This window comes from Tursiops truncatus, chromosome 8, assembly GCF_011762595.2.
Source record: "Tursiops truncatus isolate mTurTru1 chromosome 8, mTurTru1.mat.Y, whole genome shotgun sequence".
Lineage (NCBI taxonomy): Eukaryota > Metazoa > Chordata > Mammalia > Artiodactyla > Delphinidae > Tursiops > Tursiops truncatus.
In genome coordinates, this window is record NC_047041.1 from 74,667,199 (window position 1) to 74,691,643 (window position 24,445).

The 24,445-nt window shown below is 34.4% G+C and overlaps 1 protein-coding gene across 18 annotated transcripts in view; it reads left to right on the top strand.

The window, feature by feature from the left end:
• Positions 1–24,445, top strand: part of GAS2 (growth arrest specific 2) — a 153,633-nt gene that overhangs the window by 65,325 nt on the left and 63,863 nt on the right. For 15 of the 18 annotated variants that reach the window (XR_012333486.1, XM_073808700.1, XM_073808711.1 and 12 more), the window contains 2 exons: positions 10,127–10,268; positions 21,065–21,128. Coding sequence is in view for 17 of the 18 variants with exons in the window: in XM_073808700.1 (XP_073664801.1) it covers positions 10,127–10,268; positions 21,065–21,128 (206 nt within the window). In the remaining variant the exon portion in view is untranslated. The remainder of the gene's footprint in view (positions 1–10,126; positions 10,269–21,064; positions 21,129–24,445) is intronic. The other 3 variants (XM_073808713.1, XM_073808704.1, XM_073808714.1) reach the window with 1 other exon arrangement.

Below are 24,445 nucleotides of genomic sequence, written 5' to 3' on the forward strand. Positions count from 1 at the left end.
AATGGGTAGATGATCGTGCTTTATTTTACAGCTGAAAAGGCAGGGGAAGAGGCAGACTGAGGAAAGATCATGGGTTCCTACATACTATGCAATATACCCCCATGGGTGCCCAAGGGTTATGGGTACTGTGGGCTCCCTGTCACACTAATCCTTTCATTTCTGCTCAAGAAAAAATATAAGCAAATGAATAAGGGGCCAGGGGGCTGCCTTAATTGCCATAAGTCCTTAAAAGGTTTTCAGTTTTAAACTGTTAGATCAGTAGTTTTTTGGGTTTTTTTTTTAAATCACAAACATCTGGAGACTTAACTCTTAAGCAATTGAAACACATCATTGTACATGGACATCTACTGATATAGACAGTAGATTCTATAGGGGCTCAGAAGAAAAGTCAGTTTGTCGGAGTGCTTAGAGAAGTTTCCATGGAAGCACTAGAATTTGAATTGCCCAGACCTGGTGCAAATAGATGAACACGGAGAAAAAGCAAATACAATGTAAATTCGTGGTTAATGAACCAAATATTGAAGTTGGAAACATGTAAGGATATTCTGGGGATGGTGAATAGACCAACTTGATTGATGTGAAGAGTATATGGGGAGAACTTTTTGTAGATGGACAGATTAAGTTGATAGCTGCAAGGCTTAAGCATTTGAATCCTTGTTTGGTAGACAGTGAGCTGGAGACTGAAACCATTAAATTTAGAAAGATTAATATGATGATGATGTGCAGATTGTGTTAGAAAGATCTGAGGTTAAAGATAGGAAGAATATTTTGTGAAGTTTCTGCATTTGTTCATACATGAGATATTAAAGGATTTAAAGTAAGAGTGTCAATACTACGTTGAAAGGGGCAGGACATTTCAATACATATTTATTAGAAAATAACAGTGAGCTGGTTTGGTGACTTATTGGCCAAAGTAGGAAGAGGTGAGGAAAGAATAAAAGCTATACTATGCTTTTTGAAGTTTGAAAAACTACAATTATGAGGGAACAGAACTAAAAGAAGGAAGTTCTGTTTGTGGGAGAAATATAAGAACTTGATAGTTATCCCAGATGGCAAGGTATGAAAATGGAAATGAGGAATATTTTTGAGACTGCCAGTGTGTTTCAGTGATCATTAAAATCCCCAACAGGTCATTGAAGCTGCAGGCTGAATTTTATATCATTTTTTTAAAACTTCTCTTTGTTTCAGTTTTCTAACAAACATATATTTATTCCTCATGAGCAAACAAAAGCTGGGTCTCACCCTGTAGCACAAGGGTCTCTTCTGAGCATCCTTAGTCATCAGGGAGCAGATGTGTAGGGGCAGGAAGCTACACTGTAATCACAGGGCAGGAAGCTACACTGTAATCACTGGGCAGGGGAGGGAGGGAAAGCCTTTATTTTGTGTAACTCAGACATTGGAGAAATGGCTGCCGCTATCACAAGCTATGCATTTTATTCAATGTTTCCAGTGAGATTCATGTCTTGCTTGGAAAATGGATATGTGTCTGCTTGTCATGAAAACTTACCAGCAGAAATCCTTATTCCTTTGCTACAGATGTACCAAAAATTGTCAAGTCTTTTCAGTTTAGGAGTTTCTTTAAATGTATAGTATTTTAGAAAAAAATCAATAAACAGTTGATCTTGTGAGAAAACAAAACAAAACAGAAAACCTTACTACATGTCAGGCATTATTTCAGGAACTGTTCATATAAACTCATACATCCCTCACAGCAACCCTATGATGTAGACACTAGTATTATTTCACAGGTGAAGTTGATTCACGTGCCTGAAGTCACATAACTAGTAAATCAAGGTCCAGGATTCAAACACAGGCAGTCTAGCTCCAAAGTTTGTGCTTGTAACCACTCCATTCTCCTGCTCCTCCCTGGACATAATATATGCCTTAGCTACACTCAGACTTGTATTTATCCAACAAATATTCCGTAAATACTGTTCAGTAGGTGCTGGGGATAAAATGGTGAACAAAACCAGACACTGTTCCATTCCTCATGGAACTAAACCATCCTGAGGGAGATAGTTGCTAATCAGTTAATCTCACACAGGAACATGGCAGCAGGAGCCCTTGAACATTGTGGATTTTAAGCAATTATAAAGAAGTGTTGAGGGGTGGTGTTTGGGGGTAAGTGATCTGTCATCTGGGATTGGGAGGTATTTGCGCAAACAGCTATGGGAAGGGCAGAGAGGACAGTTCTCTGTAAGGGCTGTGCAGTGGGAGGGAGCATCGGGAGAATGCAGGAGTGGGAACAGAAGCTCCTGTGGCTACAGAAGATAGTGAAGGACCATGGTGCTAGGTCGGTAGGGAGGAACCAGGCTAATACAACCTGTGGAAGCCATATTATAAGGAGCTTTGTCTTTATCCTAAAAGCACTGGGAAGCTAAATTTGCCTTTCGGAAAGTCCACTGTGATTAGAGTATGGAGTACGAAGATGAATGCACAGCATGATGAACAAAATTAGAGGATGGATAAAAACAAATTGGAATTAAATCACCATATAAATATAAAGCATGTCTTTTGTTTTTTTCTATGTATTTGTGAGCTTATTATAGTAAGTACAGATGTGATGATGTATCTGTTTTTCAACTCTCATCAGGGTATTTCTTGTAAATAGACTGAAAGTAGACATGTATTTGAAAAAAAAGTAACATTAATTGGAGATAAACTATGGTCTAGGATTGATATTAGGCACTTTCCCAAACATTTAATTCTCGTAAAAAGTTACAAATGATGGACCTGAGGTTCCAAAAGGTTAAATAAATAGCCATTTTTTTGTCACGGCCTTACTGCTAGTGATTTGCAGTTTCAAGGCTTAAGCCTTTTCTCTGAATTACTAAAAGTTTAACATCCCTGTGTTTCAAACTACTGAGCATCTATGGAGCTAACATTAGTCAATTGATGGGCATTTACAAGGTGCAGTCCCATGGAGTTACAAAAAAAAAAGTCTGCTCAAAAAGTGTTTAGAAATCAGTTAGCCACTAAAATAAATTGAGTTTCCTGGAATCCATCCATAAGGCAATCTTTGGACCTTTGAAAATGCTTTTCTTTATTGGATATTATACAGATGGGTACTAAAAGTAGTTTTAACTAAAATATTAGAATCAGTGACCCTGTGAACTCAAAATTTGCTGCCAGTATCATAAGTTATTGCACCTTAGAATGTATAAAATGTTGTTGGAAAGGAAAATTTCAAGATACATTTTAAAAGAATTTTCCTGACTATTTCCTTAAGGTAATTTCTTGATCTGTAGAAAGGTCACAGAAAACTGACATACATTCTCAAAAACATTTTTTTTTAATTATCATCAACTATCATCATTTGTTTGAGTTCCTATAATTAATTACTAATTAACAATTACCATTAATTTTGTTAAGACTCTGAGGGACTGTCACACCTGGTATCCAACACTTGCTTCCTCTAAGAAATCTTTCATATTCACAGAATGTTTCTCTTCCTTCCATTCAAACCTCATTCTTTCAAGTCTGACTACTATAGCTGTGATTTAGAGATGTTGCAATTAAAAAAGAAGTGACAGAAGAAAAAGAAGTCACTGGTTTTTACTTCTGTAGAATTATCTAAAAAATTTTTATTCCTTTACACCTTCTACAACAAATGACCTAGTTATTTTTCCAAAGTGTGCATGTAATTTAAACTACTTCTTAGTTTAAAATGTTATTTTTGTTTTTTATTATTCCCCATATGAACACTGAGATTGTAAACTGGCAACCACATAGAGCTGCCTATAGATCCAATTGTTCAAACTCAGGGGACTTTCACATTAAAATATCCAGATTTCCAAATTCTTCTGAGAAACTGGAAGATCCAGCAACACTGGAACTGCATTTCTTTATGGAAACATTGAGTTAGAACTAAATAAATATGGCTGCCCCTCCTGGACATGGCATGAGCTCTTTAGTTTTCCACAATTGCCACCATTTCTTATAGTCCCCTAGTGCTAGCCACTTTGTTCTGTTATTTAATCTGCCTGACTTCTTCTGGGCCTTTGAGTTTGTAACTCCTGGTTGACATTACAATATTAGTAATTCTTTTTATTTATTTATTTATTTATTTCTTGCGTTACGTGGGCCTCTCACTGTTGTGGCCTCTCCCGTTGCGGAGCACAGGCTCCAGACGCGCAGGCTCAGCGGCCATGGCTCACGGGCCCAGCCGCTCCGCGGCATGTGGGATCCTCCCGCACCGGGGCACGAACCCGAGTCCGCTGCATCGGCAGGCGGACTTCAAACCACTGCGCCACCAGGGAAGCCCATTGCCTGCATATTTGAAAGTACATTCTATATACCCTTTGGAAAAGGGAAGATATTAGTTCCTGCCAATTTCCATTTCTTCTTTTATATATCTCTTCTGTTTCATAGCTGAAATGTCTACTTGATGTAGTCAAGGGGAGTATTTTATCTCAAACTTTTGTGAAGAATGGATTATTTAAACTACTAGTAAAGTAAAAAAAATAAACTACTAACATTAAATTTTCAGTTCACTGCCTATGGAGAACTAAAGATGCCATTCTCTCCATTTTTTCTAGGTTTAATAGGTGAAAGAAAATACGTATTTCTTTATTGTAATGTTACCTGGCTAAAACCTTGGGAAATAAATCAAATGCTGAAATATATTAAATTCCAGGCAATGGTGAGCTTTCATGGAGCAGTTAGAAGTGTACGGGTGTAAGAGACTGAATGATTCGATTTCAACTATGTGTGAGCTCAGTTTTTTCATCTTGGAAAATGGAGATACTATTATCTACCTAATTCATGGCATTATTTTTTGAGAATTAAAGAGGATAATCTATCTGAAAGTATATGTTTTGTGTGCCTAGAGTGCGGTAAGCACTCACAATGTTAATTCATTCCTTCCCCATCTACCATAAGATTCAGAAAACAAGAAGTCAGGACTGCTTATGTGTGAAGCACTGTATTTGACACTGTGGCAGTATAATGATAAATAATATCGTGGTTCTCTAGGTGTAGATTATTTTAAGTAATATAAATAGAATTAGTCACTACTGCCCTTCTGAAGCTGTAACACCCACAACACCATAACTAGGACATACACATGCTGTACTCTGCAGCACATAAGTAAACTCTTTCTAAATGACCAACATAGTTATGCATCTCAGTAACTATATCCAGGGGAACTATTGGATTTGAGGGACTTGAAAGACATGGGGACACTATTAGTTAGAGACAAAGTAGTCAAGGGGTTAAGTATTGGACTCTCTAAACCCCCAAATAATGGCTTTACTTTCCCTGTTATGAATGCCCTAATATGATAGCCACAAGCCACATGTGGCTATTTAAGTGTAAACTGATTAAAAAGAAATAAAGTTTAAAAATTAGTCTCCAGTCACACTCACCACAGTTCAAATGCTCAATAGCCACATGCCACTAGTGGTTACTATAATGGGTAGCACAGATATGGAACATTTCTATTATCACAGAAAGTTCTATCGGAAAGCTATTTTAAAAGTGACGTTTAAGTTTAGGGCAAAGATAGAAATAAATTGTTTGCCAATCTTTTTCTGAATTCTTGTACCTGTAACAGAAGAAAAAATGAAATGTTTTCAAGAAAATATGAGAGAAGGAAATCATAGGCAATTCAATATATTTTTACTTGCATTGATGGCAGTGATGATAACTTTATTGAACACTTACTTCTACACTTGAATTATATTATTTAATTTGCACTCACACATAGTCGATGAGATGCATTTTTTTTTTCTATGTGCGTTGAATAGAAGCTGAGAGTGAGGCACAGAAACATTAAGTATGAGACTGAGGCACAGAAACATTAAGTAATCTGTCCAAAGTACCATAGCAAGAAGGTGACATAGCTGAGTTTGAACTCAGGTAATTGAATTCCAAACCCTAGCAGGTGATTAACCTAAGAGGTAATGGATTGAATTAAAAGATTTTAGAAGTAAATTAAAAATCTTTCTTTTTATTTCAACATAATTTAGTTGTTGCTTTGAGGGAATGGGGAGGACACTTTCAGATTTCAAACCATCCATTCTCTTGTATGTTCATCATTCAGTTCACAAGTATTAGTATAGAGGCTGAGAATATATAACTTAGGTTAATCCCGCTGAGAGATAAAAGGATAAACATTAGACTATCAATATTAGAAAAATTAACATGAAATCTAAAAAGAAATAATACGAATGAACTTGTTTGCAAGACAGAAATAGACCCACAGACATAGAAAACAAACCTGTGATTACCAGGGGGGAAGAGGGGAGAGGGATGAATTGGGAATTTGCGATTAGCATATATACACTGCTATACATAGAGCAGATAACCAACCTGCTGGATAGCATAGGGAGATATACTTAGCATTTTGTAATAACCTATAAGGGAAAAGAATCTGAAAAAGAATATGTGTGTATGTGTGTGTGTGTGTGTGTGTGTGTGTGTGTGTGTGATAACTGAATCACTTGAAACTAACAACATTGTAAATCAACTACATTTCATTTTTAAAAAAAGAAAGAAAAATTAACATGTATCCTACTTGTACATGATTCTAATGTTTTATTGGTAGTCATTTCTCCTTTTGCTAACACAAAATATTGAAACCTATACCATGGAGGCTGGAGGACGGTAGCATGACTTTTACTAGTGAGTAAGCAAGCCTAAATTTCTACCTGATCTCAGCTCAGCTTGGCAACTATTCTCAACTCATTCCATATTCAGTAACTTTCGAAAACTGTTCAAAGGTTTTATTATATTTTTCAGTTATACTTTTCTTAATTTATGGGAAGCATTTTATGTGTACTATAAATTTAGTGAATTTTGAAGGCCCTGGAAACATGTCCCTTGGAGATGTAAAATCTCTAAGGCAGAGTGTTTGCTCCTGCCCTCACGTTGATTATGATCTAGTGTGAGGGGTCAAATCTAACCATTCATTCGTGTATTCATCAATCAGGTTCTGAGGACATAATATATAGCAGCATTGTCGGGAAAAACTCATCTGAGTAAATAATTAGAGATGGTATTTAAATGCCGTAGGAGTTCTTTGGAGAGTTAAGCAGTAAAGGGAAAACTAATATGGAAGGTGAGCTATATGTGGAGGTTCTCTTTTGAATCCCTAGTTCTTTACATCTGAAGTATTCCTCTCCTTATCTGTGGTCAATTTTTTAGCTATTCAAGTAGACACTGTCATAATTACTCAAGACAGCTCTCTATTCTAAACCTCTTCTTCAAGATTTTTGTGGCAAGGTGAAAGCTGATTTTATTCAGTACATCAATTTGCTTTTATTTTATTTACTGATACTAAAGAAGAGATTCAGAGCTGTCATTTTTCCTAGGATTTTCATGAGAACCAGAGAAATTAATAATTTTTTAAAAATAACAGAACTTGGAGAGATATACAGTAATTGCTAAGGTTTTTGGAACTTTATGAATATTTTTGTGTAAAATATGTCAAAAAATATTTATAAGTTCCAAAGGTATTGAGTACTGATATTACCGAATCATGTATTCTTTAATTCAAGTGAAATATGACATCCGCTCTAAGACTCTTATGTATAAATGGCACAGCAACCTTGGGAAGACTGTTGACCCTTTGATTTTTGGTTGGTATGCAGCCAGGAATAATATTGGATTCTACAAGCTATGAGCTATGTCCCTTGGTGGATTAAGTGTCAAATCAATCTAGCTTCTCTGGTGCAATCTGGATATTGTATTCCTTTTTGCCATGAAACCCATGCACCTCATGTCCTTTGGCATGCCCTTATATATGTCAAGTATTTTATAGTTCCTAGGTTATAGTTCCTGTGTGCAAGTGTGCAAACTCATTCATCAGTTTGAAGTGGTTTCAGAAGGGTTTTTTCCCCACCCAGGGATAGAGGTGGTAGATTTTAAAATGGCTTAGTGTTTGACTCTGTTTATGTTCTTTTCCTATTTGCATCATAAAGAAGCTTTACAGTCACCTCTTGAAGACTTTTTTTCAGCAGATCTTTTTGTTATGTTTTGGCTGAAATGATTTACCTTATTTGATTATTTAATTGGAAAATATTGATAAAATGTAAAAGTCACTCAAAATCCTACTACATATTTTGGAATTATGTAAATTAAGATACAAATGATTCTCTATGCATCAATCACCTTCCTCAAAGGTAATTACTATCAATCTGATGGATGTCCTCCTTGAATTCTTCCTAAATGAATGTTATATAAATAAATACAATATTCATATTTATAATACAACATATTTATATGCAATTTAACTTTATATATGACCATCTATACTGTGTGTGTATGTACATATACATGCACCAGTATGTATGTGCATACACACACATCATAAAATGAAATTGTAGTGTACATATGTGTTTGCAAATTATTGGTTTCTGCTTAAGAGTATATACTGCACATTTTTATGGTCCAACACATATATATTTATCTTATTCTTTTTAAATTATTGCACAGAGTTCCACTGTATTTGTATACTTTATATTATTCAACCAGCCCTTTCTTGACACATTCTATGTCTATTTTTTTCCTATTCAGTGTTGCAACAAATATACTTGTCCATATGTTTTGAAGTAATAATACTATTATATTGCAAGATATATTTTTAGGAGTAAATTGCTAGATTTAGGGATATATGATTTTTAAGTTTAATAAATATTGACTAATTGATGTTCATGAATATTTTATAAAGGGGACATTAAACTATGCTATTTCTTATTGTTTTTTACAATTCATATAGGAAAGCATTTCTTTGAAAACCACTACTTAACCAAATTGGTTAAGGGGTATTGTTATATGTATATATAAATATATGTGTATTCATGCAAAAATTTTTTTATGTCTAAGCCTAAAACAAATTCAGTCAGCAACAAAGAGATGGATCTTTGCTATTGGACAGACACAGTCTTTGAGTGATGTAGTAACTGAATATTTTAGTTATGTAGCCATAAAATCCCTGGACAGAAAAAGCCCTAGTAATAGTTTGATGATAGTAGGCTTCACCAGTACACCAAGACCACTATTTCATTTTTTGATAACCATCTTTGTAAATGACCTCAACAATCCACAACATTTTGTTTATATTTTCTTGTTCACAGAGAATAGAGGAAATAACCTATCTGTGAATTGAAATCACAAAATGCTTCTCCCTTGATCTTTTTGCTCTCAGAGGCAAAGCTCTGTTTAGCCCAGATCATCCAAACACTTGGCTCAATCTTTCACATCACATAGAATCACATTCTGTAACTTCATGGAATGCCGTGAAAACTGGTTATATTCTATTAAAGGAAAAAAACCTCACACAACTCTTTATAACATTTGGTATGGTAAGGGAGATTTCCAGGGCTAAAATTTTATGAGGCTGATAATAGAAAAGTCTATCCGGGTTCACACACTCCCTTTTCTTAAGCATTTTCTTATCCTGGAAGAGAAATGATGCAGAATGTAAACATGTTTCAAGGTCAGATAGCAGAAATCCAACCAGAATTATTTTTATATTACATAAGAGAGCAATAATCTATGGTTTAAAAGGAAATAGTCTGGAAGAATGATGGTAAAATGTTATTGTTAAAAGATAAAAAATTTTAATATTTCCTTTTCTTATATTGGTGATAGAGAATTATGGATGTTAGACAATTCTGCTGCTTTCTTTTGACTTGATAATTCTATTGTAATTTTTATTGTGTGTGCGTATGTATACACATAAAAATGCAGGTGTGTGTGTTACATTTTATCTATATTCATATACTGCATTTGTGTTTCATTCTTCTTTCACAAGTGAGAAATTCATTTATACATACTTTATGAGAAATACTGACAGAATACTTAGATGAAAGAGAAGGCCAAAAAAAAAAAATAGTAGAAGAGAAAGAAAAGAGGCAATCTGAGCCAGGGAAGGGATTTATGTATGTTTACTTCTAGATACTAAAAAGGTAAGTATATGTTTACAGGCACAGATTTTCCTAGTCTCTTAATTAAGAACTAAGTTTCATTTGAGTTTCATGTCCTTTCCTATAGTTCTTCACAAACCTATTTATTGACATAAGATTGTACCAAAGCGTTTTGTTGAAATCATAAATGTACACTTAACGTGTCACTGTGATGACTGCCAGATATTCCACCAGAGTGAGATTTCTTTGTTTTTCAGAAGCTGCCCTTAAAGAAGATTCCATGCAAGGCCAGTGCACCCTCAGGATCCTTTTTTGCCAGAGACAATACAGCAAACTTCTTATCCTGGTGCCGAGATTTAGGGGTAGATGAAACATGTCTGTTTGAATCGGAAGGTTTGGGTATGTACATTTCCTTCAGAATTTTAGCTGATATAATATTAAAATTATTGTTTGTCTGTATAACTCTCAAGCCTAACTTTTTTTGTGTGATGTCATTTCATGCTTTGTTAACTTTAAAAAAAAATTGTAGTTTGTTGTAAACTTGCAGTTTTTTTGTAAACTTGAGTCTTTGAAGGTAGAAAAATTCACCCTCTTAATCTTGGTCACCTTGTGCATAAAATAACAGGAACGTTAAGTAGCAGAATCCTTTCCTGGTTAAAAATAAGTACATACAATGCAAAATTGGGGAATATTTGGAAAATGTAGGGTTAAGTTTTACCACCAGGCTCTTACCTGGACTAGAAGGGTAGCTATATATGTTCCAGCCCTCCATCAAGAGCATTTTCGTCTTTTCACCTCTACAAAAGTATGAAAACACCATCTCTCATAAGTTCTATCTTTCTTGAAACTGATTTTTTTAGTTAGTTAAGCTTATTTTTAGTTAATGAAACTTATTTTTTAGCTAGTTAAAAATTAGGCAAACAAGCAAGAGGTTAGGATCATTGGAGACGATGGAACAAGAGACAGATACGTTAGTGCCTAGGCCTACCCAGATAATTGTGGGGTTTTTGTTTTGTTTTATGATTGAATTTTGGCAAGTCCACTTCCATACCATAGTTTTGTATTTCCTTGGGAGAAAACATACATTGGATTATTCAGTGTTTTGACATTACTTGATACCCTTAAATGTTCAAACCTTCGATGTAAGATCTACCCCAGTAGAACTCTACTATGGAAAGTATTGGAATTAAAGTCCAATTCTAGTAAAGTGGAACTAAGTGAAGAAAGGAGACATTTAGGGGGGAAAAATGCTTTGGTTCTTTTACCTGAGGCTTTAAAAAATCAATTCACAAAATCACGTAATACAAATATTAACATCACAGTAAGCTGAGCATCCTTCAGAGAGAACAAGTATACAAACTGCCTTCTGAACAATGAGAATACACTTTGCCCTGAGACCTCACAAAACAGCATTCCCCTGCTGAACCTAGGAAATTGATGGTAGAGCAGCTAAAGTCTTACTCATTTTATGTGGTTAAGGAAACTTGTATTTGTACTAAGAGGAGTTGATGTGATATGGAAATACTGTCATCAAATTTCTGAGAAGTCTCCCAACAGAGAAGAGAATAACATGAACTTAGACTAGGAGAACATTTTGTACCTGAAAGAAAAATTTAACCAGAAAAATTGCACAGAAGCATACTGTATACAACAGTGTGCTCTATGAATGCTCATTGTATATGTGAGCTTTGAGTGTTCTTACCATTTCCTCATGTCAAAGTAAAAAGAAGTTGGTGGAGGATATGTATGGATATAATTCTTTTTCAGTGCAGTGGTAATTTTACAAATAGATTTTAACTTTCATGTTTATAGGTTTATGCACGTGGATGAGTTGTGAAAAAAACCCTTGAAAGATCTAGTAAATGTCTGAGTGTGTGTCTACACACACACACACACACACATTTTTATATATATAAATTTTAAAAACTCAAATCTTAGTCACAAGAAGCACACTCTTTATGTGTGGACAAATAACATCATGATTTAAAATTCTGGAGTGCCCCTGCATTGCTGAAGAACTGCCACATGGGGAAACTGCTTTATTTTTTGTTAATTTGTTTACTACACAGGTTTCCATTAAAAAAAGCATTTTTTCAGTGACTACTGTAGGCCAAGTGGACTACTAGGAGCTCTGAATGTAAATATGGTCTTGTCTCAATTTTCTTACTATTCATGAGTTCTTTTGTTAATTGAACTAACCAAACTTTCAGTTGGACTCCAAGAAGCTTGGATGGCTTTTTAAAACCCCATTCAGGTAATAAATAATACATTTTATTTTGAAACAATAAAGCATAAAGCAGCTCATGTAACAATGGTCCTGGTATATAAATACATACTCTGTAGCTTATAAAATTATGTCATGAAGAATTTTTAGATGGTCGAGTTCTTCACCCTGTTTGAAAAAAGCTGACTTTATAAACAAGAAATTTTTATATAAAAATTAAATACATGATAATTTATATGTCATAACTGTTGAGTAGTTTGTTAAAATATCTTTGATTCTGGTTACCTTCTACAGTATAACTTCACTTATACCTTGCAATTAAAATGTATTTATATAGCCAAGAAGGTTTAGTAAGACCAAATTTTCAAGGCTATAAATTTTTAAAATAATTTTGAATCCTCTCAGTACCAAACCAAATCAAATAGTTAGACTTTCTAGTTTGCTGCTCAATGAAAAGATAAATTTGAAATATCTGCTGCTCAGAATAGGGCATGAGGTGATGTACAATAGGCTCTGTGGAGATGGAAGAAGGGAGCCAATACTATAGCATTGACTTCAGGATTATTCAGAGAAAGGAAACAGCTGTACCCATAGATGTTAATGATAATCAGGAGGAAGCCCAATGAGAAATTCCATTTCCCCAGGTGGAACCCATTCTCCTTGGATTTTTCTTATTATTCGCTTGTGAGTGAGGAAGTGATTGAGCCGCTGCACTTGCAGAATTGACTTTCTTGCAACAATAATACTGTGTACTCTGCTTGATGTCTTTTCACACTTCACTTTTGAAAGGGAATTTAGGACAAGGGTGTTTTCTTTTTTCCCTACCTCAAGATTTCATTTCAGTAGCACACAAGATGAAGAGCATCCTTTGTGTCCTAGTGTTTTGAACACCAAATAAAAGGACAAGATGCCCTGATGAAGGGGAAAAATCTGTTTGAATGAATGATAAAGTAGATCATTGTACTGAATGTGTATCAAGAGGCTTCTGTCTTTAGCTCTTCAAAGGTCTTCGCCTGCATAAAGCATTCTTATCTTTGTGGCAACTGATACGTTACCCTCTGTTGCAGTGCTTTTTTTGTACGATTATTTGCGGGAGGATCTTAATTCATGACTCACTCTATCTGTTCTCTTTCCACAACAGCTAATGACAAGAAATCTCAGTGGGTGGGGAAGGGATGCCAGGGATGAACTAGGGAGTATAGACAGCATCTTATTCCATATGCTTCTCTCGTGCTTGTCGTTTTGATTCTCGGCAGATAACTTTCTATGCCACATGACGCAATCACATACAGGGTGTAACCTTCCATTTACCTTCTAAGACATTCTTGAGAGAGAATTTTTCCTCTGTCAAACGTCAGTTCTTGGATTATAAGTTTACTAATATCTCAGAATAGTGTTTCAGAAGTGAGACAATAGAAAAATGGATAAATATCATGAACAGCTTATTCATATAAGACTTATAAAAGCCCAAAACAGATAAAAATGTTTGACACCTTAGTAATAAGGCAAATGCAAATAAAAACTATGAAAAATTAGTGAGGATTAACAATTTTATATTTAGTGCTGACTATAGAGGAAAGTGGGATCTTCTATACGTTGCTGAAAAAAAACTGGAAGTTGGCATGCCTTCTTTGGAGGGCAGTTTGACATTATGTAAGGTCAGTGCTCATATCTTTTTATCAAGTTGTTCTACTTCTAAAAGTTTATTTGAAGGAAGTAAGTACAGATAAGCAATAGAATGTCCATTGAAACATTTTTTATAAGAGTAAAAAAGGGGATGAAATGAATCTATTTGGTGGTAGCTTAAACTGTAGTCATTCATAGATACCAAGCAAAAATAATATTCATAATATTTTTGAGACTAAGAATATGGGAAAATTATGATATAATATGAACATGAGGTCTCAGCATTTACATTAGTAAATATCAAAAAAAATACTATATTCAGAATCTGAAAGTAAGATAAATAGTAATTAGGTTGTAAGTAATATCATTTTCTTCTTCAGTTCTCTATTAACACACTTTTAGACCGTAAACAGGTGTGGCATGTAATCTGAAACGTGAACAATTTTATTTATATTAAGATAATTTGAACCAAGTTGTGTAGAGATTTATTGACATCAGTATATTATACATCAGTATATTTTATATATCAATGTATTATAAGGGCTGTTTTATATTAGAACCAAATATCTATGACTTTTTCTCAATTTAAAAAAATTTTAAGTTATGAGCCCTAAAATTGATGCTCCTATATGATTTTTTTCTAGGATATTTTAAGTAGAAACTATTTCCTTAAATTAGTGATACTCTTGCATGGAGGATTTATTATTTGTAATTTACTTTAGCCCACTGATTTAGAAATTGTTAAGTTAGCTTAATTTTTTCCTCAGAGCTTTGTTTATTTTGCTTTACTTATGTACATTCCGGTGAGCTGGAAGATGGAAAAAGATAAAAGGATGGGGGAGGGAATATTTGAAAAATGCACATTTTTTTGCTTGCTGTAATTGTGTCAATATTATTATGTTATTGGATGATTATAGGATTTGGAGGCCAGTGACTATTCTTCATCTATTTCTCTGAGAAAGAATCTACTCAGCAAGAAAAGGGTTTGCTATCTGCTGTGCTAGCATGCAAATGTGTGTGATTTGTTTTTTATTTTTTGTATTTGTGTTTGCTGTGTGGCACTGTCTTCTTTTGATGCATGACTCTGAAGAGTAGTTTTATACAATTCTTTGTTCTATTGAACACTGGTCAAGCACTGACCTACCTACAGTATTGGTCTGATGTTGCACAAAAGTGAAAAGGATTGTGTGTGGATTTTTAAACATTAACATTTTCTGTTTTATACATATTGCATCAGAAAAAGAATCTATGCCTGCCTTCCAGTGTTTGATAAATCATCCCTTGGTGTTGTTGTTGTCTGTATTGAGGACTATAAGAGTATTTCTGTAGAAAAAAAGTTATATTACTTTTATTAATATTAATGTAGAATAACAACTTCAAGATACCAAATTAGCTCTGGATCATTTATATTCACATTATTTCATCCCCAGGAACAATTTATTTTAGACTTTGGATTTTTTGACACCTGTTCTTATAAAGTACTTTATTAGCATCTTGGGTTTTTTTTTGGTTTTTTTTTTTTGCGGTATGTGGGCCTCTCACCGTTGTGGCCTCTCCTGCCGCGGAGCACGGGCTCCGGACGCGTAGGCCCAGCGGCCATGGCTTACACCTTGAGAGAACAAAATGTCTCCCAGTATCAAGGATTTGATGGAGTCAGGGTTGAATTAGGAAAGAGGACAGCCTTTTAGCTTTCCCAGAATCAAATTTTCACTGTGCGATATTAAATAACAATAGTTATATGCTCAATAAGGGTAGCCTAGCAGTGCACATGTGCTATCATATCTACTTTCCCAACAACCACCATTTTATAATGAAAATACTAGGTTAGGACCAAGAGAATTAAATAACTTGCCCAATATTAACAACTTCTCAGTGACCCAGCTAGGATTTGAATTCAACTTCATTAACCTTCAAAGATCATATCCCTGTGTTACAGAAAGTTATGCTTCGTATGAGTTAATTTTAGAAGTTCGTATGATGATTTCAAGTAAAAGGAAAAGTAAAATATAAATAAAAACCAAATTAGAAGAGACTCTTGACTCCTATTGCTGCTCTGAGTGATAGTGACTTAATCCATTAATTTCACATAAGGTCTGGGTGCTAGAGACAGAAGGGGCACTCCTTGCTCTGGGACATTTTTTGACTTAGTGGCAAAGGCAATTAACTATATTTTATTCTATACATCTTCCATCACTGATGAGATTATGAATGAATTCTCTTTGTTTATGTGAATTATGTGGCTGCTGTATCCTGTTTTAAATGCGAACAGTGATTCTGAGAAATTTGGATACACACACACTCAGCATTCTTGAGTTTGTGAGGTTTATTCTTGCTTGCCTTTTCTTCTCTTTAGCTTCCCTCAGATCAGTTTTAAGGCACCTAAATTTCTTTGCTATTCCTATTGCTCCCTACCTTTAAACTCAAGGATTTCTGCGTGTGACTTTCTGGGAGTGACATGATGTAGACAGCCATCCCTTTACTTTCTTGGGAGGCAACTTTTGTACCTTATAGATCCTGGTAGGTGATAAATGCCCATAATACCCATTAAGGGCTAATCCAATTCACAAATTATTTTTTCCTCCATTCATCATCATCTTCATCATCATAATCATCATCATCATCATCACCGTTATCTTAAACATTTCTAGAACATGTTCCATATATCAAATCACATTTTAATATTTTAACCAAAATAGATATAGAATTATAATTGACGTTTATTGTAATAATCATAACATTGATTAATATAATGATTCTCAAACTTTAATGTGCATATTCATCACCTGGAAACCTTGCTTTAATGTAAATTTTGCTCAATACATCTGGGGTGGGACCCAATAATTTGCATTTTTATCAGGCTCCCAGCTGATACCAATGCTACTGGCCTGTGGACCATCACTTAAGTAGCAAAAGAATAAAACCAGTTCTTCTGATATCTAGTTTAATGTCTTCTACTATGTCACTCTTTCTGAGTATGAGAATCTGTTCTCTGCTCTGGGGAGGTGGGAAGCTATTAAATTTATGATATTTTCACAATTTAATATTCAGTCAAAAATAAAAGTTTTGCAAATATTTTCTTAAATATAAATCTAAAATATAGTTTCCTTTAAAACCAAAATGAATACTATTGCCTCTAATGTATATAAACCAAATAGATAATGAAATTTTCTTATTTTCATTTTTTGTCCATCTGTTGAAACTTAATATATATAGGAAAACTATACATTCATGGTCTAATGCATTTTATCCTTGCAGATTCTGTGACATTAAAACTCTACCCCTTGCCTTAGCAGAAGGTCTCATTTTCTATTCCTGGAGCTAGCAGCATTCCATTTGACATTTGATGCCCATGAGATTTTAACAGAATCTAGGTTATAGGATTGCCACATATTTTGAACAGGGATCTATGTTGCTTTTCCCAGAGGTGTTCTGCCTTATACTTTTCTTCGAAACAGTTTTGATTATTTAAAAAGAAGCCTCCAATGATAAGACCTTTTGCATAATAATCACCAGTGACTAGACAGCTTTTTGTTTTAAAGATAATTTGTTCAGAGGAAAGAAAGCCATAGTGATCCCCCCTTCTAACCATAACTCAAAGCAAAAGACCACATTAATATTGTAATGATAGAGTGAAAAAATGTTTCCTACCATAAACCTCAATTTAAGTATAAATTTCCTTATATTTTTGAAAAGACAAGTCAGTAAAATGTCTTTAAAATGAGTAGTACATACAACTCAACATAAAGGCTTTAGTTCAAATGCAATATACTAAAAATTGTCTTTCTAATCATCCTGACAAAAACATGCATTCATATATACAATATATAATCAACTTAGGTAACTTATTGAAAATGGGTTCATCTAAATTATTTTATTCCCAGAGATGCAGAAAAATTGACAGTAAGATGTTTAGTGTTTTATAAAATGACATGTTCTAATGTAATTGTTACTTAAGTTTTATGCTTAGCACAAACCCATAATAATGATAGGCTCTCTCCTTTTTATCTGTCTATATATGCCGGCCAAATTGACCTACTTAACCTTAAATTTGATTAAATTTAGAATTAACTATTTCTGATATAATATAAATGACAAAATATTCAAAATACACTCATTATAATAACTGCTTTAAATTATACACATCTATCCATAGTAGTTTTTTTAATTCTGAAGTTTCTTCCACTGCTTAGTATGGTGGCTTACATATGACAGGTGCACAGACCAAAAAAAGCTTATAGGAAAAAAAAAGAGTGTGTTAATATTAACTAAGCTAAATGAATATAATCTTTAAGCAAATAATTTACAACAAAAATAATAATAAAGAAAGAAAAGTAACCTTGGGAATTCTTTTCTATGTGCCAAACATTGGCTAGGAATAACACGAATAATATTGTGTTAAATCCGCACAAAAATATTGCAAGATACACACCATTATTTTCCCTCAGAAAACTGAGATTTTATAATCTCCCAAAATAACAAACTAGTAAATGTTAGAGCTCACACTCAGACCCAGATCTTTGTGGCTCAAATCCCATGGTCACTATTCTCTTTCCACCTGTTAACTTTAGTTTAGAACTTTCTTGAGTGCAAAAACCAAACACAGTCACATCTCTGGTATAATGTAGATACTATTTAAAGACACTTGAATTTAATTTTATAGAATAAGGTAAGAGTGTTTGCTTTTACAATTAAATAAACTTTGACATAATTTAAATTCTTGCCTTTTCTAAATATGCTAGGTAAGATTTTAGCCTTTATTCAGTTTATTGTCACAACCATTATCATCACGACATAATTGTCATCATCCTTGATAATTTGAGACATGGTGTTTACTGAGTAATTACTCTGTTCTGTTCTTGTCATTGTGCTGTTATGCCTCTCTGCAGATTTAACTCATTCATTGCTTACAAGTCATCAAACATGGTATTTTTGGCCATTATGGATCAGGCATGATATGCCCAATATTCAAAATGCCATTAACAAGTGAGACAATATTATAGGTGTGTTTTGAAGCAATAAAGCAATTGCTTTATTAAAGATAACACTTCCAAGAAAACTGGGAAGTAAAACATCATCTTTCTATTATCATTTTCCTAAGGAATGATGCTGAGTGAGATGTCTATTTGTCTTAAACTTTATAAGCTGGTTCTGTTAAGGATATAAAAAGGAGAATCATGCAGTTACTTTTCGGTTTGCCAAATTGATTTTCTAATGAGTCCATGGTAGATTCAATATTTTAGTGTTGGCATGCAAAGGCTGTTTTAAATTGATAGCTGAATACACAATAGCAATGCATCCTACATATCACATTGTCTTTCTTACATTACCCACATTACTGTTTTCTTCAGAATGAATTTTATTTTCCATTGAATGTATCTATTGGTATTTACTTCCAATTCTTACATACTCTCAAATTAAGTACAATACGTTGATTAAAGAATCATGATAGTTGAGTCAGGTGTTGCCTTTTAGAGTTGGTGTTGACTGCATATTGGCACAGTTTGGTCAGTTCACTAATAATTTTCATATTTTAACAGTTTCCATCACAAAATGCATGAGATTGTATCCAAGTCTCCTTGAGCTTTAGCTACTTGCTTCACACAGCTTTCACTGAAGATGAGGGTATTAGCAGGGCCTTAAACATCTTCTTCACTTCAGCTTTCATGTATTCCTTTTCCCTGTTTGTTATTTTGTACCATGGACAGGATAAAAAAAGTCCAAATCAGAAGAAACTGATTATCTAGACAAGAAGATTGATTTTCATTTGTTTGCTTTTGTTTTATGATTTTTGTTATTGTTCTCTGTTTGAATTTGGTGCCTATGTGATATTACAGTCCGTACATTTCATTGCACTGAAGTCGATTTAATATATCAAAAGTTGTATCATTTAGCCAGAGTCAGCTAATGGTACACTTGAAATTGGAGGTAGTAAATATCTTTGCTTTAAGGCCCTTTAGTTAAAAGTAATTTTAGACTTCCCCAACCTGGATTTTATGACAATTCACTAAGCGTTAGCTGAAACTCAAATTTATATTACCAAGAATGGAAGGATTCTGTAATTCAGATTTCCCATAATCAATTCTATTTTAATGAACATTGCTGATGATATTAGAACTTATTTTAAAAGCTTTAAAGATGACATTTTATAGCAAGATAATACATTTTTGTTTGTTTAAAGCCAAGTGAAATCATATACTTTTATAATCTAAGTAAATGTATTTTTCTATTCACCACACACTCCCAACAAATTCCATTCTGGCGTCAGTGGCAAATATTGCCATCGCCATAACCTGTGGAGAGAAGGAATTAGATATTTAAGTGGGGGGAATAGAATAAAGCTGGGAAATTAAATTACTATAAAATTCTATGTTTAAGAATTGAAGCAATATTGCTATTTTTCTTAATGTTTATCAATAAGCTAGTATTTTCTTTTATCAGGATATTGTGTCTATGTAAAGACCATTCTCAATTCAATCTTTTCCCCCCAATATCTGTTGTTAGGTGCTGTATATAATAACATTTTAAAAATTCTCTAATCTTAGTTTAAAAAGAAAAAAGTATAAGCAGTACATACTCCTCTGGTAGGCTCGACAAATGCAAGTATGATTTGTCAACATTACTGAATGTGTCCAGAGCAATTGATAAAGCAGCTTTATTAAGTAATCATATTATATTAGAAAAGAAATATCAAGGCAAAGAACCATCTTCTAATTTGCTCATTTTATGGGCAAAACTGGCTGATGGTATATATTTGTACATATTTACAGAATTCAGTCCGTTGAAAGTGTTTCTTTCTAAAGTATCATTTAATCAAATTTCATTAGGAGAAAACATCAAGTTTCAGAGGGCTCACTTGACATTATTGTTTGGAGGATAACAAAGGACCGTGATGTGTAATTTTTAATCCTTATTCGTTGCATTATTTCTGCTAAAATCACTGGTGAAGATAGAGTTAGGATTTTTAAAAGACCAGACTTTGCTTCATAGTCTTATGTTTGCTGTCTGTTTTTAAGTAATCCATCAACTATTTATATCATAATTATAGCTACATGTGTTTCCAATATTGACTTACAAATATTAACTAATTGAAGAAAATATTTTCAGGGTGGGATTCCTGAGACTCATGGCTTTTAGGGAGGAAGTTGGGCAAAGAGTTTTGAAAACTGCTTTAGGACTTTAGTAAAGCTAACTGTACTGTGGGATAGGATGGTTTCTATGAATATCAGAATGAAGACTAGCTCATTTACTGGGACCATGAGCGATGAGGGAGTCCATCCTGCTCCCCATTGAGCTGCTTTACTGTCCTTTCTATTGTAAAGGTGTCCACCTTTGTCTTGTCTTTCAGTCCTCCACAAGCAACCCAGAGAAGTGTGTCTCTGTTTGCTGGAGCTTGGCCGGATTGCAGCCAGGTAGGTCATACTACTGCCGCTACTTAAGACTTGACCATCTCAGCATCCAAGCAGCTGAGAAGCTTGCTGCCTTTTCATCGCTGATGTTTAACCTAGGTGTTGAGAAGCAACTCCTTCAAATATGATCAGTATAAACATCTTGAGAGCAATTGTTCAAACTAAAAAAGTGGACCACCAATATTCTTAACATCGTGGCCTTATCGTCAAAGTCACTGTGTTTAAGCATTTTCTAAATATCCTTTAATTGAATACATTTTCCTTGCAACTCTTTCTTGGGAGGCTGGGGAGGATCTTGTACATGAAATTGTATGTGACAATTATGCTTTCCTTAGTGGAAAGTCTATTCCCATTACTCTCTCTCTTTCTCAGCTCCTTCACCCCTCTCTTCCTGTTTACTCTTTAATAATTTTCAGCCTCTTCTTTTGTTCCTTTTTCCTCATTTTCCCCATTTAACATCTCATCCCTCAACTCTTTTGGTTTCTACTCCTGAGTGGATGGATAGTTTTAAAATTATTCTCCATAATTTGATTGGAAAAAGATAGAATATTATCCTTCATATGTAGAGATATCTTTGGAATCTTTTTTTTCTAGAAAAGAAAAACAAGAAGTAATTGTAGAAATCATAACTGTAGCTAAATAAGCAGGAGAAGGGACTTTATTAGCTCAGCTGACTTGATTTGGTTTCATGTCTTCTCCTTATTACATTGTAAATCCTCAAACAAGGCTTCTGACAGTTTTATAAAGCCCAAAGAATTATAAATGAAGATATAAATGTTTCAATAGATCTTGATGCAAAATAAAACTTCAGAATTAATTAGAATTCATTTCTCATCCAGATCTGATTATACTTCTAGCATTGAGATCAGATGAACCAATAAGACAAAGTAAGAGTTTGCTCTGGGTGTTAATTCTCAAAGGGAGAGCTATAAAGAAAAGAAAAGACAAGGTGAGCACATCAGCAAATTACAGCAATGGGTAGAAAACTTGTTGCCAATGAATAGCCCTTTTTTTGAGCCAGTGGAAAATTCACTGTAATCAGAAGTAACCCCAAGTTCTTTAAAACATCATAGTCAACATAATCTTAACAAATTGTTCATCAGGTATGGATTTTACTTTATCATAATAATTGGATGAGAGAGATTGTTTTAATTTTTAAAAATTTGAATTAAATAAGAATGAGGCTCCACTCAATAAGGAGTGAAAAAATTCAATTTGAGACATTTAGGGATGTCCCTACTTGCTCCCACACCTTTCCCAGCTATATTGTGTGACAGCCTCTGGAGAGGGTCCCCTTGTCTTCTGACCACTCAGGTCTCTACTACTCAGGGATAGTTCATAGTATCTGACTGTTTCTTAGGACCCCATTCCCCTTCAATGCTGTCACTTTCTTGGGTTCTGAGAGGGAGCGAGACAAAGGTACCTATTGCTTTTAGGACTCCGCCAAGCCACTCCTCTACCATGCTTAAGCCTTCTGACCTGCAGGACAAACAGCTATGAGTCAAAGGACTCAGCCTTGAGTCCTTGGGCTCAGCAGATGTCCCCTAAGAAAGGTGATATTAAAAATACAGGAGGGAGGAATACACACAAAGTAAAATCTCAGTAAATGAGCTGCTGCCCCTGAAATGCTAGAGTAAAAGAAAGATTGTCTAGAGTTCCTGGGTAATAGGAGATTAGGCAGAAAACTTTTTGTTTACTTGGTTATTTTAATTATATCATTAGAATATTCTGAAATGCCAGATTCTATTTTGGTGCTTTGATAACCTAAATATGTGGATCAAACAGGCATCATGATTCTGAAAGTTGTGATAGAGGTAAAAAGGAGTGGCGCTATCTACAGAATTAGCTGGGAGTTGTCATTTCCTCTTGCTTGGTGTACATTATTTACCTATTTTCTGGATTTATTTTATTTTTTGTAATTATACTCTTTATTATCTGAACACTGTTAGGAATCTTGCTGAACTAAACATTTTAACTATGACAAGTCATCAAAGGAGAAGGCATGCTATCCAATGACAAAATTCCCGTAGGAATCACCTTTCCTCCAGCTACTGAGTCTGTCATGAATTGCCCCTTGCCATCGTATATAAAACAAATTAATATCTTGGTTAATGAAAGGGAATCATAATGGCCTGGTCAGTTTGAAGGTGAAGCATTATATGAAGTGCTTTGTGTGTGTTTTTCCCCAAATATTTTAAAACTGAGATTCTGGGTTGCTCCATTCCTTTTTTTTTTTTTTTTTTGTGGTACGCAGGCCTCTCACTGTTGTGGCCTCTCCCGTTGCGGAGCACAGGCTCCAGACGCGCAGGCTCAGCGGCCATGGCTCATGGGCCCAGCCGCTCCGCGACATGTGGGATCTTCGCGGACCGGGGCACGAACCCGTGTCCCCTGCGTCGGCAGGCGGACTCTCAACCACTGCACCACCAGGGAAGCCCGATTTTTTTTTTTTTAAGCCACTTTATTGAGATACGGTTGACATACAAAAAACGCTGTACATATTTAATACAAACCACTTGATGAGTTTGGATATAAGTATACATTTATGAAACCGTCACCACAATCTATGCCATAAATATATGTATCACCTCCAAAAGTTTCCGCTGCCTTCTTTATCATCATCATCATCATCATCATTATTATTATTATTATTAATAAGAATGGGTGGCTACATTTCTGACCTCACTTTATGACCATGTGATAAAAGCAGAGATTATTCACATTACAAAAGAAAATTACTAATTTCACAACGCAGTGATCTAAGGATTAAGACAATACATTACAATATTCAATTTGTAAAATTTGCCTTTTATCTTCTTCACCTACTTAAGTGATGTCAAGTATTGCACACTTACCATGAAAAAGAAAAAAATATGCTAACAGATTATTCAGGGCATCACTTTTGTGTGCAGCATAAGGTTAAACAGCTGAATGCCAAATGGATAGATTGAACATTTAAGTATAAATCGATTTAAGTTTCTCTCTGTACACATTTGAAGATTTTATCAAAATTTTAATGGAAGTTCAATTGTGCTTTAAAAACAGTAACCCAATAAACCCAAACATCACTACCTTAGCCCTGTGTTGAAGCATAATCGTTGAAGGAAAAAAGGGAAATTCATCATTCCATCTTATTTTACTCCTGATTTTTTCTTTAGATATATTAAACCTTTATCTAGATCATTGTATGTGTGCTTCCTCCTCCCTGTACTCCTCTATGGAGTTGAATTAAGACAGAGCTATTGAATTATTGAATTAAGACAGCATGAGACAAAACCAGAAGTGGTATTTGGAGAGCTCTCAAGAATCACATTAATTTGTAC